General features: G+C 39.2%; 1 protein-coding gene and 1 pseudogene across 3 annotated transcripts in view; one reads left to right on the top strand and one right to left on the bottom strand.

Moving 5' to 3' along the window:
• PRKDC (protein kinase, DNA-activated, catalytic subunit) overlaps positions 1–18,520 on the bottom strand; it is a 213,285-nt gene that overhangs the window by 14,372 nt on the left and 180,393 nt on the right. For all 3 annotated transcript variants that reach the window (XM_045455381.1, XM_045455382.1, XM_045455383.1), the window contains 8 exons: positions 18,131–18,321; positions 17,149–17,329; positions 16,205–16,365; positions 8,993–9,204; positions 5,374–5,461; positions 5,135–5,278; positions 617–821; positions 139–206 (listed from right to left, as the gene is read on the bottom strand). In XM_045455381.1, coding sequence (XP_045311337.1) covers positions 139–206; positions 617–821; positions 5,135–5,278; positions 5,374–5,461; positions 8,993–9,204; positions 16,205–16,365; positions 17,149–17,329; positions 18,131–18,321 — 1,250 coding nt within the window. The remainder of the gene's footprint in view (positions 1–138; positions 207–616; positions 822–5,134; positions 5,279–5,373; positions 5,462–8,992; positions 9,205–16,204; positions 16,366–17,148; positions 17,330–18,130; positions 18,322–18,520) is intronic.
• Positions 12,586–13,935, top strand: LOC123585741 (annotated as a pseudogene).

Here is an 18,520-nt window from a genome sequence, read left to right as displayed (position 1 = left end):
ATAGGATCAATAATAGGATCAGAAAACTGCAATCGAAACCAAGGTGGGAAACTGTCTTTTGTTTGGTAAAGACAAATACATCATTCTCATACCTGAAGGACTAAATACCACACTTGCAATCCACACACTGGTACCTACCCGCTCATCAAACCCGGTGATTCGTGCATGGTATTCTGGCACTGGCTTTCCTTTGCCATCATACTGACCTAAGACAAACCATAGAAGCTTTCTTTAGGTACAGTTTGTTACAGAACCCTGTATTTTAACACATACCTGTTGATTTAATTTTAAAAAGTTATACAATAAAATTTTTTACTGAAAGTTTTCATTAAAAAAAATCTGACTTTTTAAAAATAATGCTATTATTTTTCAATTTGACTAATGGAAGTTAGCTTCCTAATTAATGGAGTAGACTCCCTAATTCAAAGTAATTATAGATTCTCCTAATGACAAAAAAGTATGGCAAAATTTTAAATTCTTAATAAATTTATTAAATTCTTAAAAAAAAAAAAGGTAACTATCAAGATCCCAATATTACTATTTTAGAAATCAAAAGTCCTTGCTACCCTACTATTCTCCTTAAAGTCCAGTTTTGTCACCCTAAGGGTTAACTCACCAGGAATCTCCAGCTCATTTCTCAAGAATTCTACTTTGAAATCACTCATCCAGGGTGAACATTCTTTCAGATTCCCAGGTGGCTTTGAGTCTCTGCACATTTTAGATAGTAGTGAGTTGGTAATGTCGGTGAAGTCACGGAGTTTCATTCCAGGTAGCTTAGAACCTCCTTTTCCAAAATATTTATCAAATTCTTTTCCAAAAGCCTGAAATTAATAATAATTTACCTTAAATATTAATGTTTAGTTTAAACTTTGAGGAAGGTTCTAGGCTTATGTTTATAACAAGTATCCAATTATTTAGGCTTTTTTTCTGTTTTTAAGGTTTATAGTTTTGCTTTCCTTGAATGTTTCAATACTCTAAACTTGAGAAGCCTGTCTTTTGTTTGTTTCTTTGTGTTCCTTTGAAAAGACAGAAAGGCGTCAGTGGGGACTTACAGTCATAAATTCTAATCATAAATTCTAATAAGGGCTTAAAAACCTTTCAACCTCTTTGTGTTCATTATCTAGTTACTGGTCTACATCGTTATGACAAGAAGAATACTTAGGAATGAGGTACTGAGGTGCCTGGGTGGCTCAGTTGGTTAAGCGCCAGACTTCAGCTCAGATCATGATCTCACAGCTCATGAGTTTGAGCCCCGCATCAGGCTATGTGCTGACAGCTCAGAGCCTGGAGCCTGCTTCCAATTCTGTCTCCCTCTCCCACTGTCCCTCCCCCACCCACACTCTGTCTCTCTCTCTCAAAAATAAATAAATATTTTTAAAAATGAAGGAATGAGGTACTAAATAGAGTAATTCAATCAAAATGAAAAGCCCATGATTCTTCATCACAGCTGAAGAACAAAATATAAAAATACTCCTTTCCTTAATAAGGGTTTTTTAAGCCATTATTCTGGATCATAAACCAGTACAAACATTTAGATAATTTATATTTCTAAAAGCAATAATTGTAAGTCCTTTATCTTGGAACCTAACAAATATTTCTTTGTATTAGTCTCTAATCGTATAGTCCCTATATTTTTGATATAAAATAAAACAAAAACACAACTCAAGAGTATCATTAATAGTGACTTAATAATAGTCATCAAAATTTACCTACTCGTCTTTAATTAGAAATTTTTTACAAAATTTCAAACTCACCCCAAAACACAAATCTGGTATAAATGAAATATTTGCTCTATTTTAAGACAATCCATTATAGTAAAATTGACATCTATAAAACAAACTTATTCTTTAATCTGTAAATAGATTAAAAGTATAGAAACAATCTGCAATTCTTAGAATACATGGAAAGATTATCTATTTCCCAAACATAATCAGGACCAGCAACATATGTGAATGGCATAATGCCCTCTGAAGTGAAATTCTGTTTTGACAGATCATTATTTTAATCAATTAATGCAAATCGTAGGCTGATTTGGTATGAAGCATAAAGTTCTAGACTGGTTTTCCAAGGTACTAGAAATCAACCTCAAAACAAGTATCATGCCTGGTAGGAATGATCGAGGTTCGTTTCTGCCGCTATGACACGCTCCCTCGGTTAGAGTTGGCAGAAGCTGTGCTCAGCAGCAGCTGGGAAGAAGTGGTCCACCCTAACAGATTTCCAGGGTAAAGCCTTCCCAGCACGCAGGGAAAAGTGGCCATGAATTCAAGGGATAACACACAGTCTTCACTGGGGACACAGGGGATAAACAGGGTCAGACATTGTCACACTGAGGAGACAGACAGGCAGCAAACTGGGGTCACAGCACCCTGAGAGCAGGGCAGATGGGGGAAGGCTGCAGAAGAGCGGTACTGCTGAAACGAAGTCTTCTCCCAGGTGATGGATTGGTTCCACTATGCTGGGGGACCTGGCGTCAGTTGCCATTCTGCCATTCTCCCCATTTGACACTGGGCGAGTCTCTGTTTTTCAGATCTAGCTTCTCTGTGTAGAACAAGGCATGAAAAACTACAGTCTGCAAGTCAAAGCCCACTGCCTGTTTTCATGAACAAAATTTTATTGGAATCCTGTCCACGATATCCATTCACTCACACACCGTCTAGGGCTGCTTTTGCACTAGGATGGCAGATCTGAGTACTTGTAACATGAGTCTGGAATGGCCTAAAAGCGGAAAATCTGGACCTTTACAGAAAATGCATGCAGACTACTGGTTTCAGACAAAACCAACACAAATACTTTTCCAAACCTAGGATTCTACAATTCTGTAAATTTCATTAATGCTAGTACACTGATTTTAAGTAAAGTATGTATACTTTCTGTTATGAGGCCCTTGCATATTCAATACTGTGAGACAGACTTCATACAATGTGGAGCCTAATATATGTCACAATATGGAATATAGAGAAGTTAGGGTTTTACCTTCACTTTCAGGATACATCCCTGGTCACATTCAGGCAACAGATAGTGCTGTACGTTCCCACATTCAGAACATTAACTAAAACTACCCTAAGTAGGAAGTACCCACCAAAATCTATCTCTACTTACCAAAACTATATCAACTATTCACCTAATTCAAGATGCCAGTTTCATGTCAGGCAGTATTTAGTAGGCGGAAAGAAAAATCCCTGTCCACAAGTCTAAATCAGGGGGCATAAATTAAAGAAAGAATTAAATACGGTTTCCCACTCCTGAGGATCTCCTCAGAAGAACCCATACACAGATACTCACAGCAGCAGTATTTATAACAGCTAAGACGTGGAAATACTCCAAACGTGCATCAGCTGACAAAAGGATAAAGAAAATGTGGCAGGCCCTAACAGTGGAATAGCATACAGCAATAAAAAGGAATGAAGTCCTGACACATGCTGTAGCACGGATGAATTCTGAAAACATTATGCTGAGTGAAGGAAGCCAGTCACATACTGTAAGATTCCATTTATACAAAATGTCCAAAAGAGGCAATCCACAGAAACAGAAGGCACTTCGGTGGTTGCCTGGGAGTGGAAGCAGCGGGTGGGGGTGGGGGATGGGGAGCACCGGCTAACAGGTATGGGCTTTCTTTTTGGGGTGATGAAAATGTTCAAAAATGTGGTGATATTTACACAATTCTGAGTATAACAAAACTACAGTATTGTACCCTTTTGCTTTTTAAAGTTTATTTATTTATTTTGAGAGACAGAGCGTGCATGAGAGTTGGGGAGGGGCAGAGAGAGAGAGGAAGAAAGAGAGAATCTCAGGCAATCTCCACAATGTCAGCGTGGAGCCTGATGGGGGGCTCGAACTCACAAACCATGAGATCATGACCGGAGTTGAAGTCAGATGCTTAACTGACCGAACCACCCAGGCGCCCCTTCAGTATTATACACTTTAAATAGATGGATTATAGGGTGTGTGAATTATATCTTAATAAAGCAGTTACTTAAAAAAACACTAGGGGTGCCTCAGTTGGTTAAACGTCTGGCTCTTGGTTTCAGCTCAGGTCGTGATCTTGCAGTTTCATGGGTTCGAGTCCCTCATTGGGCTATATGCTGACAGTGCGGAGCCTGCTTATGATATTCTCTCTCTCTCTCTCTCTCTCTTTCTCTCTCTGTCCCTTACCCACTCAGGCTGTCTCTCTCTCAGAATAAACTTAAAAAAAAAAAGTTAAGAAATAAATAAATAAATAAATAAATAAATAAAAAATAAAAAGATTCTCCTTTGCACTAGAGACTGAAACTGAGAACTCTGGCAGTATGAGTCCCAGGACTTCTCCACACGCTCTGAAAGTTTACTAAACAAAGGTAATTTGACCAAAGTTACAACAAAAGTCAGTGTGATTAATGCTAACAAAGGTGTACATAAGGTGTGTTACACAGCAGAGAAGGAGTATCTAATTCTTGTCCGGGAAGGAGGCTCAGGGAAGGCTCTACAGAAGAAATGATGCATTCGTCAAGTCTCAAGAGTGAGTTCTCCAGATGGACAAGGGAGAGAAGGTAAACCCACTTAGAGGGAACAACAAGCACAAGGCATGGCAGTATGAGACCTGGACATTTCACGTTTCATTTTGATCTCCACTGGCTCCCAGGAGCTTTTCCTGAACTGAAGGGCAACTTTAGAAACAGCTCTCATGTATCCACACTTGTCCTCAAGCCACAGTTCTTTATATACTGTATTTGTCAGCCAATCCCTTTGAATTCAGGAACTGGGTCTGTCTTCTCTTTGTATGACCTGTAGCACTCAGGAGTATGCCTTGGACAGATATTAAGTGCTCAAAATGTATCAACTATAAAATGCAAATATTTTCTTGATCCAACATACACATCATTATGAAAATTATAATTACTAAACCTCACACAACCTTCAAATCTAAAAATCTGAGCATGAAGAAAATAATGCAATAAAAACTCCATGGTTTTTCTATTGCCTCACCTGCCACCATCTGACATAAATACATGTATCACTATCTCACAGAAAGTATCAGATCTAAAGAAAAGGTTACAAACTCAACAGACATTTTAAAACCAGAATTATTAACAAGCCAGCAAATATACAAACTAATCTTCACAATGGTTCCATTATCATACAAGCAGACTACCCATACCTGAATGAACCTCTTTCTGAAAGCTCCAAGGCCTGGAACCTTTGGGTCTCCCAAGGCTGCATACATTCTTTCATACATCTTTTCAATGTGTTTTTTATTAACAGGGGTTTTTGCTAGTTCAACCTTGATATCATCAGTCCAGTCCTGTGCAGGAGAAAAAAAAAAGGGAAAAATCAAGTTGACTACAAGTAGATTTTATCCAAATTCTATGTTTTATGAACTGGAAGCTATTACATTACCTTAAAGAGCATTTCAGGATTAGAGAGCTGCTCTAGGGCACTTATAAAATCTTGAATCACTCCTCCTTGATCCAACTTAATTTTAATCCTATAAAACAATTACCAAGTTTAGGTAATCAAACATCTTCCAAAGATCAAAGCCTATGGTTTTTGTATATGACAATTACTTATATTTATATATAAAGCTATACACACACACACACACACACACACACACACACAACTAATAGTCTAGGAAGGAGCAATTTTAAAATTCTGTTCAATATTAGATGAAGAACAAAGTATGTATTCTATCAAGAAGTGAGGTTCTTTTTCTTTTTTTTTTTAATTTTCTTTTTTAAAATTTATATCCAAATTAGTTAGCATATAGTGCCAACAATGATTTCAGGAGATTTCTTAATGCCCCTTACCCATTTAGCCCATCCACCCTCCCACAACCCCTCCAGTAACCCTCTGTTTGTTCTCCATATTTAAGAGTCTCTTATGTTTTGTCCCCCTCCCTGTTTTTATATTAGTTTTGCTTCCCTTGCCTTATGTTCATCTGTTTTGCATCTTAAAGTCCTCATGTGAGTGAAGTCATGTGATAGGTCTTTCGCTGAGTAATTTCGCTTAGCATAATACCCACTAATTCCATCCATGTAGTTGCAAATGGCAAGATTTCATTCATTTTGATTGCTGAGTAATACTCCATTGTATATACACACCACATCTTCTTTATCCATTCATCCATCGATGGACATCTGGGCTCTTTCCATGCTTTGGCTATTGTTGACAGAGCTTCTATAAACATGGGGGTGCATCTGCCCCTTCGAAACAGCACACCTGTATCCCTTGGATAAATATCTAGTAGTGCAATTGCTGGGTCATAGGGTAGTTCTATTTTTAATTTTTTGAGGAACCAACATACTGTTTTCCAGAGTTGGCTGCACCAATTTGCATTCCCGCCAACAAAGGAAAAGAGATCCTCTTTCTCCACATCTTCCTCGCCAGCATCTGTTGTTGCCTGAGTTGTTCATGTTAGCCATTCTGACAGGTGTGGGGTGGTATCTCATTGTGGTTTTGATGTATTTCCCTGATGATGAGTGATGTTGAGCATTTTTTCATGTGTCGGTGGCCATCTGGATGTCTTCTTTGGAGAAGTGTCTATTCACGTCTTTTGCCCATTTCTGCACTGGATTATTTGTTTTTTGAGTGTTGAGTCTCAAAAGTTCTTTATAGATTTTGGATACTAACCCTTTATCTGATACATCATTCGCAAATATCTTCTCCCATTCTGTCGGCTGCCTTTTAGTTTTGCTGATTGTTTCCTTCACTGAGCAGAAGCTTTTTTGTTGACAAGGTCCCAGTAGTTCATTTTTGCTTTTGTTTCCCTTGCCTCCGGAGATGTGCTGAGTAAGATGTTGCTGCGGCCAAAATCAAAGAGGTTTTTGCCTATTTTCTCCTCAAGGATTTTGATGGCTTTTGTCTTACATTGAGGTCTTTCATCCATTTTGAGTTTATTTTTGTGTATGGTGTAAGAAAATGGTCCAGGTTCATTTTTCTGCATGTTGCTGTCCAGTTTTCCCAGCACTACTTGCTGAAGAGACTGTCTTTATTCCATTGGATATTCTTTCCTGCTTTGTCAAAGATTAGTTGGACATACGTTTGTGGGTCCATTTCTGGGCTCTCTATTCTGTCCCATTGATCTGAGTGTCTGTATTTGTGCCAAGAAGTGAGGTTCTTAGATAAGGTAAAAGCAAATATCCTTGCCAATGATGCTGACATTTTGATGCACATAATTTGATACATATAGCTTCTGAAGTTATATTATAAAAGAAAAGGCCACATTCTCAACACACTTTCAAACCTTTCTCTTTTCTTTCTTTCAAAAAAAATGAATCATGTTGCAGTAGACTGTGTTGAGAGACAGGTAGGGGGGTGGTAGGCAGGGCACCAGCAGTGGCAAATGGGATATGCACAGCCAACCCATCCACAAATCATGACAAAAGCTGTATCTTACTCTTGTCTTCTCAGAAACAAACACTCTAAATAATGAAAACAATGAGGTCATGACAAAAAAAAAGCTCGTAACAGAGAATGTCAACTAGAACACCATTCCTTTTCCAAGTTTTCCTGTAAAAGTAATACACTATTGCTAGTTATATCAACAGTCTCCACTTATAAATCAAATGGAAAAATGAAAAGGACGACACTTCAGGCAGTCTACTGAATCTTCGAATTAAAGAATAATTTCAGTAACTGACTGATTTCATAAAGTATCTCATCTAGTCTCAACCAACAAATTACTGTCAACTATTACAAGGACAGAATGTCTCATGAAAAAAATTCTAAGATGAAGCATATTTTATTAAGTTTATTTATTTTGAGAGACAGTGTATGTACATGCACAGGAGGGGTAGAGAGAGAGAGAGAGAGAGTCCCAAACAGGCTCTGAATTATTGGTGCAGAGCCCAATGCAGGGCTTGAACTCATGAAACGTGAGATCAGACCTGAGCTGAAATCAAGAGTCGGATGCTTAACTGACTGAGCCAGCTAAGGTACCCCAAAGATGAAATTTATTCTAAAAAAGGAAAGGGGCACCTGGGTGGCTCAGTTGGTTAGGTGTCCGACTTTGGTTCAGGTCATGATCTTACAATTCGTGGGTTTAAGCCCTGTGTCAGTCTCAGTGCAGACAGCTCAGAGCCTGAAGCCTGCTTCAGATTCTGTGTCTCCCACTCTCTCTGTCCTACCCCACTCACGCTCTGTCTCCCTCTCTCTCAAAAATAAATAAACATTAAAAAAAATTTTTTTTAAAAGAAAGGAATTTGGGGGCACCTGGCTAACTCAGTCAGTAGAGCATGCTACTGTGCATTGTAAATTGGAGCCCCACACTGGGCATAGAGTGCACTTAAAAATTAAAAAAGGAAAGAGGGACGCCTGAGTGGCTCAGTTGGTTAAGCTTCTGACTCTTGATTTTGGCTCAGGTCATGATCCCATGGGTTCATGAGTTTAACCCCACATTGGGCTCTACTTTGACAACGTGGAGCCTGCTTGGGATTCTCTCTCTCCCTCTCTCTGCCACCCCTCCACCTCTACCCCTGACTCAAGCACGCTGTCTCTCAAAAGAAACAAATAAAATTTGGGGCGCCTGGGTGGCTCAGTCAGTTAAGTGTCTGACTTCGGCTCAGGTCATGATCTCACAGTTTGTGGGTTCGAGCCCCTCATCAGGCTCTGTGTTCACAGCTCAGAGCCTGGAGCCTGCTTCGGATTCTGTGTCTCCCTCTCTCTCTGCCCCTCCCCATTCATGCTCTGTCTGTCTCTCAAAAATAAATAAATATTGAAAAAAAAATAAAAAAAAAAGAAAATTAAAAAAAAAAAAAAAGGAAAGAAATACTGTAACAACATACCAGAAGCAGGTACATTCAACAAATAGATGTCTAAGATTTTCTATTCGGATGGCTCTAATTAATTTGAAGACAAACATAAGTTTCCATGTGTTCGCTTTTTTTTTTTTTTACATAAGCTGTACACCCAAGATCAAGAGTCACATGCTCCACTGACTGAGCCAGCTAGGAGGCCTCCACGTGTTTGCTTTTACCATACACTTTTAAAAATAACCTATCATATTTAACCAACCCACCTTGCCACAAACTCCTTATTCTTATGACCAGCAGAAGTATCTTTGAAGGAATAGCTTTCACTACTTATTATAAATGGGTAGATAATCGCCTGTGGATAGTTATCAGCAATTTCTTCCACAGTGTGCTGGACAGCAACAGCTTCCTCTTTGTCCAGTAAGGCCACCATATGGCTGATCCAGCCAATGAACTGCCAGCAAGGAATGGAAGACATCTAAAACACAGAGAAGTGTAACTTAATGATGAATATTTAACAGTTTTATTATAAAAGTATTATGTGTCCATATAAAAAAATATATATCTATATACAGAAGTATAAAAACAGGCATAAGTCTAAAACAAAACATCTTCTCTCCCTCAGTCCTCTCAGTTCTTATTCCAGCGAGGCAACCATTCCACTGTTTTGGATGTTTTGCCTGCAAGTGCACCCATATTCTTTCTTTACTTGGATGGAATCAGACTCATATACTGTCTGACAGAGATTCACCACATTCCTTTTAACAGCTACATTGTATTCCATTTTGCTTAACTACTGCTATATAATCAATTTTTACGTTATTTTCCAAGTTTTTCTATTATAGATAATGCTATAATGGAAATCCCTACACGTTTATCACTTGTGCTATGTGTGCCCACTGGATAAATTCCTACAGGTAAAACTACTGTGTGAACATTAATAGTTGTAAAAAACGTTGCTAGATTTCCCTCCAGAAAGATTTTTCAAATTTTCATTTTTAAAAGTGTAATGAAAACTCCTATAACTCAATACCAAAAGCCCGAATAATCTGATTAAAATGTGGGCAGCACAGCTCAGAAAACCGAGACTCTCCCCCCTAAGGTCAGAAACACAATAGGGATGTCCACTCTCACCACTGTTGTTCAACATAGTCCTGGATGTCCTAGCCTCAGCAATCGGACAACAAAAAGAAATAAAAAAACATACACATTGGCAAACTTTCATTCTTTGACAAAGAATGTCAAAGACAAAGACATACAAAGCATACAAAGCAGACATACAAAGGAGACATACAAAGCAGATAAAGCACACAAAGACAAACTTTCTTTCTTGACAAAGAAGTCAAACTTTCATTCTTTGCAGATGACATGATACTCTATGTGGAAAACCCGAAAGACTCCACCAAAAAACTACTAGAACTCATCCATGATTCAGCAAGTCACAGGATATAAAATCAATGTATAGAAATCGGTTGCATTTCTACACACCAATAATGAAGCAGCAGAAAGAATCGATCCCATTTACAATTGCACCAAAAAACTGTAAGATACCTAGGAATAAACCTAACCAAAGAGGTAAAAGAGCTGTATGCTGAAAACTATAGAAAGCTTATGAAAAAAACTGAAGAAGACACAAAGAAATGGAAAAGCATTCCATGCTCATAGATTGGAAGAAGAAATATTGTTAAAATGTCTATACTACCCAAAGCAATCTATATATTCAGTGCAATCCCTATCAAAGTAACACCAGCATTTTTCACAGAGCTAGAACAAACAACCCTAAAATTTGTATGGAGCCAGAGAAGACCCTTAATAGCCCAAGTAATGTTGAAGAAGAAAAGCAGAGTGGGAGGCATTACAATTCCACACCTTAAGCTGTATTGCAAAGTTGTAATCATCAAGACAATATGGTACTAGCACAAAAACAGACACATAGATCAATGGAACAGAACAGAGAATGCAGAAATGGCCCACAAACGAATGACCAACTAATCTTAGACAAAGCAGGAAAGAATCTCCAATGGAAAAAAGGCAGTCTCTTCAGCAAACAGTGCTGAAAACTGGGCAGTGACATGCAGAAGAATGAACTTGGACCACCTTCTTACACCATTCACAAAAACAAATTCAAAATGGATGAAAGACCTAAATCTGAGACAGGAAACCATCAAAATCCTAGAGGAGAACACAGGCAGCAACCTTTTTGACTTCACCTACAGCAACTTCTTACTAGACACATCTCCAGCAGCAAGGGAAACAAAAGCAAAAATGAACTATTGGGACCTCATCAAGATAAAAAGCTTTTGCAAAGCAAAGGAAACAATCAACAAAAATAAAAGGCAAGAAATGGGAGAAGATATTTGCAAATGACATATTAGATAAAGGGATTAGTATCCCAAAATCTACAAAGAACTTATCAAACTCAAACCCCCCCCCCAAAAAAAAAATCCAGTGCAGAAATGGGCAAAAGGCATGGGCAAAAGGGCAAAAAGACACTTAGCCAAAGAAGACACCCAAATGGCTAACAGACACATAAAAAGATGCTCAATAATACTCATCACCAGAGAAATACAAATCAAAACCACAATGAGATTCCACCCCACTCCTGTCAGAATGGCTAAAATTAACAACTCAGGAAACAACAGATTTTGGCAGGATGTAGAGAAAGGGGAACTGTTTTGTACTACCGGTGGGAATGCAAACTGGTGCAGCCACTCTGGAAAACAATATCGAGATTCCTCAAAAAATTAAAAATAGAACTACACTATGACTCAGCAATTGCACTACTAGGCATTTTTCCAAAGGATACAAAAATGTTGATTCAAAGGGGCACATGCACCCCAATGTTTATAGCAGCACTATCAACAATGGACAAATTATGGAAAAAGCCCAAATGTTCACTGACTGATGAATGGATAAAGAAGATGTGGTATATGTATAAAATGGAATATTACTTGGGATCAAAATGGCAATGAGATCTTGCCATTTGCAACAATGTGGATGGAACTAGAGTGTATTATGCTGAGCGAAATATGTTGGAGAAACAAATATCATAGGATTTCACTCATATGTGGAATTAAAAAAAACAAAACATGAGAATATGGGAAGGGAAATAAAAAACAGATAAAAACAAAGTGGGAGGCAAACCATAAGAGACTAAATACAGGCAACAAACTGAGGGTTGCTGGAGGGGTGGTGGGTGAGGGGATAGGGTAAATGGGCAATGGGCATTAAGGACAGCATTTGTTGGGATGAACACTGGGTATTATATTTAAGTGATGAATCACTGGGTTCTTCCCCTGAAACCACTCCAACTGTATGTGAACTAACTTGAATTTAAATAAATACATTTTTAAAAATGGGCAGGAGAGCTGAATAGATATTTTTCCAAAGAAAACATACAGATGATCAACAGACACATGAAAAGATGTTCAACATCACTAATCATCAGGGAAACGGAAATCAAAACCACAATGAAATCTCACCTCACTAGCTAGTCAGAATAGCTAGTATCAAAAAAACAAGAAACAAGTGTTGGAGAGGATGTAGAAAAAAGGGAACCCTCCTGCATGTTGGTGGTAATGTAAATTCCACTATGTAAATTAGGTGGGAATGTAAATTTCCACTATGGAAAACAGTAGGGAGGTCCTCAAAAAGTTAAAATTAGAAATACCACACAATCCAGTAGTTCTACTTGTAGGATATTAACTCAAAGAAAACAAGAACACTAATTCAAAACGATATCTGCACCCTCATGTTTATTGCAGCATTATTTACAATAGCTAAAATACAGAAACAACCTAAGTGTCCCCTGACAGATGAATGGATAATGGAGATGTGATATATGGGTTATCACTCAGCCATGAAGAATGAATTCTCACCATTTGCAACAACAAAGATGAACCCAGTGGGTATAAAGCTAACTGAAGCAAGCCAGACAAAGATTTTACTTACATGATTTTTACTTATACGTGGAATCTAAAAAAACAACATAAATGAACAAACAAAAAACAGAAACAGACTCATAAATACAGAGAACTAGTGGTTGCCAAAGAGGAGAGGTGTGGCAGGATGAGCAAAATAGTTGAAGGAGATTAAGAGGTACAAATTTCCAGTTATAAAATGAGATCCCCAGCCCCGTGCGGCCCACTCTGGATGCCTGCCCCTCACTGACCCGAGTCCGAGGACGTGGTGAACCAGGTTATCAAGTGCAAGACTGCAGTTGCCTGGGAGAGAAAAGCCTGTCTATAGCAGACGTAGAGGTGTCACCCCCAAAGGCTCATGAAGTTCAAATTAAGGTTATCACCACTGCAGTTGGCCATACCAATGCCTATGAGTGGGGCTGATCCTTAGGGGAGTTTTCCAGGGATCTTGGGACATGAACGTGCTGCAATCGTGGAAAGTGTTGGCGAAGGAGTGATGAAGCTGAAGGCCGATGATACTGTCATCCCACTTACATCACACAGTGTGGAGAATGCAAATTTTGTCTAAACCCTAAAACAAACCTTTGCCAGAAGACATGAGTTACTCAAGGAAAAGGATTAATGCCAGGTGGTACTAGCCGATTTACTTGCAAAGGAAAGACAACTTTACATTACGTGGGAACCAGCAAGTTTTCTGAAAACACAGTTGTGGCTGGTATCTCTGTTACTAAAATGGATCCTTCGACAACTTTGGATGACGTCTGCCTTCTGAGTTGTGGCATTTCAACTGGTTATGGTGCTGCTATGAACAGTGCCATCTTGGCCTAGGAGAAGTTGGATTGGCGGTTATTGTGGGATTCACAGGGGCCAAGGAGTCTAGACCCCCAGGACTTCGGGAAACCCATCCAAGAAGTGTTCACTGAAATGACTGGCAGAGGAGTGAACTATGCCTTCGGGTGTACCGGTAACCCGGAAGTCACAAGAGCAGCACTGGAGGCGTGCCACACAGGTTGGGGCATCGGCGTAGCAGCTGGAGTAGCTGCTTTGGGTGAAGAAATCGCCACTCACCCATTTCAGCTGGTAAGAGGCCGCACGTGGAAAGGCACTGCCTTTGGAAGATGGAAGGGTGTGGAAAGTGTCCCAAAGTTGGTGTGAATATATGTCCAAAAAGGTAAAAGTTGATGAATCTGTGATTCACAATTTGTCGTTTGACCAAATTAACAAAGCCTTTGAACTGATAGATGCAGAAAAGAGCACTCAAACTATTGTAAAGCTTTAGTATTTATTTTTTTAATGTTTACTTACTTTTGAGAGAAAGACAGAGCATAGCGGGGGAGGGGCAGAGAGAGAGGGAGACACAGAATCTGGGGCAGGCTCCAGGCTCTGAGCTGTCAGCACAGAGACTGACCCAGGGCTCGAACTCTCGAACCGTGAGATCATGACCTGAGCCGAAGTCGGATGCTTAACTGACTGAGCCACCCAGGCACCCCAAACTGTTGTAAAGCTTTAAATTCAACAGAGAAAAATACGTCCATCCTTGCACCTAACTCTGCTGGTCCAGCTGGAACAGCAAGACAAGCAGGGAGAAGCTCTTCCAAGTTTAGTCTCTTAGCCCTTCTCTACTACTACTTCTAGAGTAACCTACTCTGGGGAACACTATGTTGCATATAATTCATAAATCTCTAATCAAGGACAAAGCTAATACAGTCATGAATTTATTTTCTGAACTCTCTTTTACATGAATAATTGTTAGCTCATTAAGGAATATTCTAACATAATAAAAGTAATTTCTTCATATGTGAAATAAATGAGTATGTCATGGGATAGTAAAGTATAGCATAGGGAATACAGTCAATAATACTGTAATAACACTGTATAGTGACATACGGGAATTACACTTATCGTGATAAGCACTGAATAATGCACAGAATTATTGAATCATTATGCTGTATGCTTAAAACTAATATCACATTGTTATGTCAACTTAAACTTCAATTAAAAAAAATGTATTAGATTGACTAGTCTCCAAAATCTTTTCCAATTCTGGAGACAATCGGTTTTTTAAATTTATTGTCAATTTGAGAGGTGAAAAATACCTAATTTTAATTTTCACATTTCATTATTAGTGACGGTACACAGTCTGTTTATTTTCCTTACATATTTAATCATACATGTGTTTCCTCTGACCATTTTCTAGTGTCTATTTATTTTATAGAGGCAGACAGCAGCTCTTTTTTTGTTTGTTCCCCTGGATAGAAGTGTTGATTATTTTCCTTTATAGCTTCTGGTTTTTGTATAGCTTCACTCCAAGGCCATTTTTAAATTTGCTCATGTTCCCCACCGCCCCTGCCCCCGCCCCATGCTTTTTAATGTGCTAGTTTTAAGATAAAATCTGATGCACTTGGAATGTTGGTGTAAAAGTGAACTTGGCAAGCTTCCTCCTTTCAACTATTAGATGAGGAAAGAGCAAAGTGTGTGGGGATAAAAGGCATCAGTCCATATAGCCACAGGGAGTGCTCAATAACGGTTAGCTTCTCATCCCTGGTGCCATAACAACATTGACTGAACATTCCATTTATTTCCTAACAAATTCGAAATGCTATTTTTGTCATATATAAATAAAATATTATTTTGGAAAAACTAAAATCATAACTTATTTAATGATTTCTTCATTTGTCTTTAAGGAAAACACATACACATATATATACACTACATTTCTGAAGTTACTTTCATCTCCTTTTTAGGATCTTTTGGAAAAATCCATACTCTTCCACAACCACAAGAGGGTCAGAGGGTGTAGTATAAAGCCCTGCCAGGCACGGAGTGTCCACAGCTCAGATACCAGCATTATTTAAAAATATACGATGTAAAGCTAATAGAGTACTATGCTACCCTTTTTAAACTATCATATTATTAACTCAAAGCCTGGCCCTATTTTCTAGTTAAACATCTAGAAAAGTCATTAAGGAGTCTTTGAGATGGCCCCTATGACAGGAAGGCGGCAGGCTGATGCAGACCTGTGGGGGAGGCCTTCATGGGACACACGAATGGTGAGCAGACCGTGTGGGGGAGTGCCCGCGCACCCTGGCTGTTCGCCGCGTGCTCAGAGGACTCAGGATCCTGTGAACACAATGCTGCCAGAAGGCACTACGGTCACGGGGGTGGGAAGCCAGCTGAAATGTACTCCCTCTCCCTGAGATAAATAATAAACTGAGCATAAGGCACCAACAGATGTTCCAGACTACAACTTACTCGTTATGGGCAGCAAATTGTGTTCCAGAAAGTTCCCGCCTCTGTCCCAAACATAACTCCTCCTCTTCCTGGGGTCCTTGTTCAGACACAGTGTTCTTATCAACACCCACAAAGGAAAACTGGTAAATGTGAACACTCTTTTATATAGCTGTATACAACTTTAAGTTCTATATGTTTTTGGAATGTAGTAAAATTCAATCTGGTTAGGAAAAAGTGTAACTTGTGCACCACCCATACTAACGTGTTTAAATAGAAACATGTCTTCACGTGCTGTAAAGTTGGCTTCACCAGAATTCAAATACTAACCTCTTTTGTCATTAGGCTCAGGGTCTCCTCAGGATATAGCTCTATAATCTGCAGCAGTCTGGGAAACTTCAGCCTGGCTTCACTGGAATGCAATTTTAAAGCTTTCAACATTTTGTCCACCACAAGGGCTGGATACATCTGCAGTTCTACAGACTCAATAACTACCAAGGACAGGAGAGAAGAAAAAATGGTCAATATATCCACTTATATAAACTGCAAAATTTAACAAATGACTATATTTCCCTTTTTGGTTTATATTTTGTATTATGTCACTGTTCTCTTTTTCACACGTATTTAGATCAACCAACACCAGACGTAGTTTTGGGCCATATGTGAAAGTGTCCATCTTGAACCTGACTCTTCTGTTAGATCATGCATTCTGCATGAAGTGCAGTTTGCTTCCTGGGCTGGGTGGGAACACAGGGCAGCTTCTGGTCACTGAATTTATTTCAGGAGCAAGAGGCAGGCCACGTAGCCAATATTACCAAAGCAACAAGCAAAGTGTAGAAAGTATGAACTAAACAAACGGAAAGACAAATGATAGCTAGACTCTGTGTTGTCTGAAGATGTCATTGCCTCTTAAAAAGACAAGACCTTGGGGCACCTGGGTGGCTCATGTTCGACCTTGGTTCAGGCCATGATCTCAAGGCCTGTGGGTTTGAGCCCCACGTCAGGCTCTCTGCTGTCAGTGCAGAACCCACTTCAGATCCTCTGTCCCCCTCTTTCTCTGCCCCTCCCCCACTCGTGTGTGTGTGTGTGTGTGTGTGTGTGTGTGCACTCTCTCTCAAAAATAAATCAACATGAAAAAAAAGGGCAAGACTTTTCTCAGTATAACTGTCACTTAAAAACAAACAAGCAAACTGGAAACCTAAAATATCCACAAAAGTCTTAAGACTGGTTAACACAGTGTGACAAACTAAATGGCTTTTCCTTCTGTGATTCACCTGAGGCACTCTCCTCCTCCTTGCGAAGCTGCTGGTCACAGAAATCCACCAGTGTCATGTAAGCCTCTGTCATGCTGGCTACAGGCCCCTGGCCCTCGAGGGAAGGCTGGGCCTCCTCTTCAGTTGTCCGTACGGCCTCAGAAAGGTGATGGAATGCTCTCTGGTATAGCCCTGCAATCACCTAGAATTCACAGAGGTCTCAGAAAACCTGTGAGTACGGCTGAAGTTTTCTCGAAGAATTCTACTTTCTACTTGTGATGATACAGAAAGATTACTTGTGATTTCTGAGTCGTGAGATATCACAGAAAGCTGGTTAAATGGAAAAGGGAGTTTGTCTGCCCTGATTGTGAAACAGTAAGTGATTCTAATACGATCCTCAGTACTTTTAAAAATCAGATGGTCCGCTAATCACGCAGAACTGGCACCAAAGGTCACTGGGGGTCATATAGCCTGTCCGAAGAAGAGACAGAAGATGGTGCTTTAACCTCACCACCCTGCACAGATATTGCTAACACTGTGGAGGAAGAAGGCAAGGCTAACAACTGAAGTGAGATGGGCACAGTGAGAGGAGAAGCTGCTAACTATGGAAAATACAAATTAATTTTAAAAAAGCTAAGCAAAGCAGACACTACATAAAAAAGGGCAGAAAAGCCTGGTTTGCCCCATAAGCTAGTGGGATGTCTGAATGGCAGCTGGTGGTGAAATTTCATTAAAAAAATCCATGGAAGAACTGTTCCCATCAATCTGACACAAATTTCTGATTTTTAATACTAAAACAGTCTGTATTGTTCAAATAAACAGGAAACACATGGAGTATGTCAGTTTTCCACATAAGAAACTTGGCTGTGCATAACTGTCAAATATATTTCCAAACACAAAGCAATCATCATTCTTCATTATTTCTTTCATGTAGCCAGACGGCTGCACATTATAGACACACAACACACAAACATAACAAGCTCACTCTTCCTGTGTTCATTACCTTGTCTGTATTCTCTGAACCGGATCCAGAAAGGTCCAAGATTCTTCTAGCCTTGCTTTCCTCGATTTCAGCAAGGCAGGTTGGTTCCCTGCTGAGAGCATCAGCTATGATTCTGTAAGTTGTACCCAAGAGAATGTTCTGGTCATGGAAAGCCAGAACATCTTTGCTTAAGTAACTTGATATGCTCTCACCTGTTGGATTAAAAACATACAACACACATGATTTTCTCAGAAATAAATGAATGCCATAAATTAAAAAAAAAGATATTCATAGCGTACAAAGGTTGTTTTCTATTAAAAAAGTAAAATAAATCTTGAAAGTATAAGAAACTGACTTCAAACATTGGTTAGGGAATTTCTTGAATTCACATTAATGAAAAATGCTCTTTGT

This window comes from Leopardus geoffroyi, chromosome C3 (assembly GCF_018350155.1).
Source record: "Leopardus geoffroyi isolate Oge1 chromosome C3, O.geoffroyi_Oge1_pat1.0, whole genome shotgun sequence".
NCBI lineage: Eukaryota > Metazoa > Chordata > Mammalia > Carnivora > Felidae > Leopardus > Leopardus geoffroyi.
This window is presented reverse-complemented; position numbering and strand designations above follow the sequence as displayed.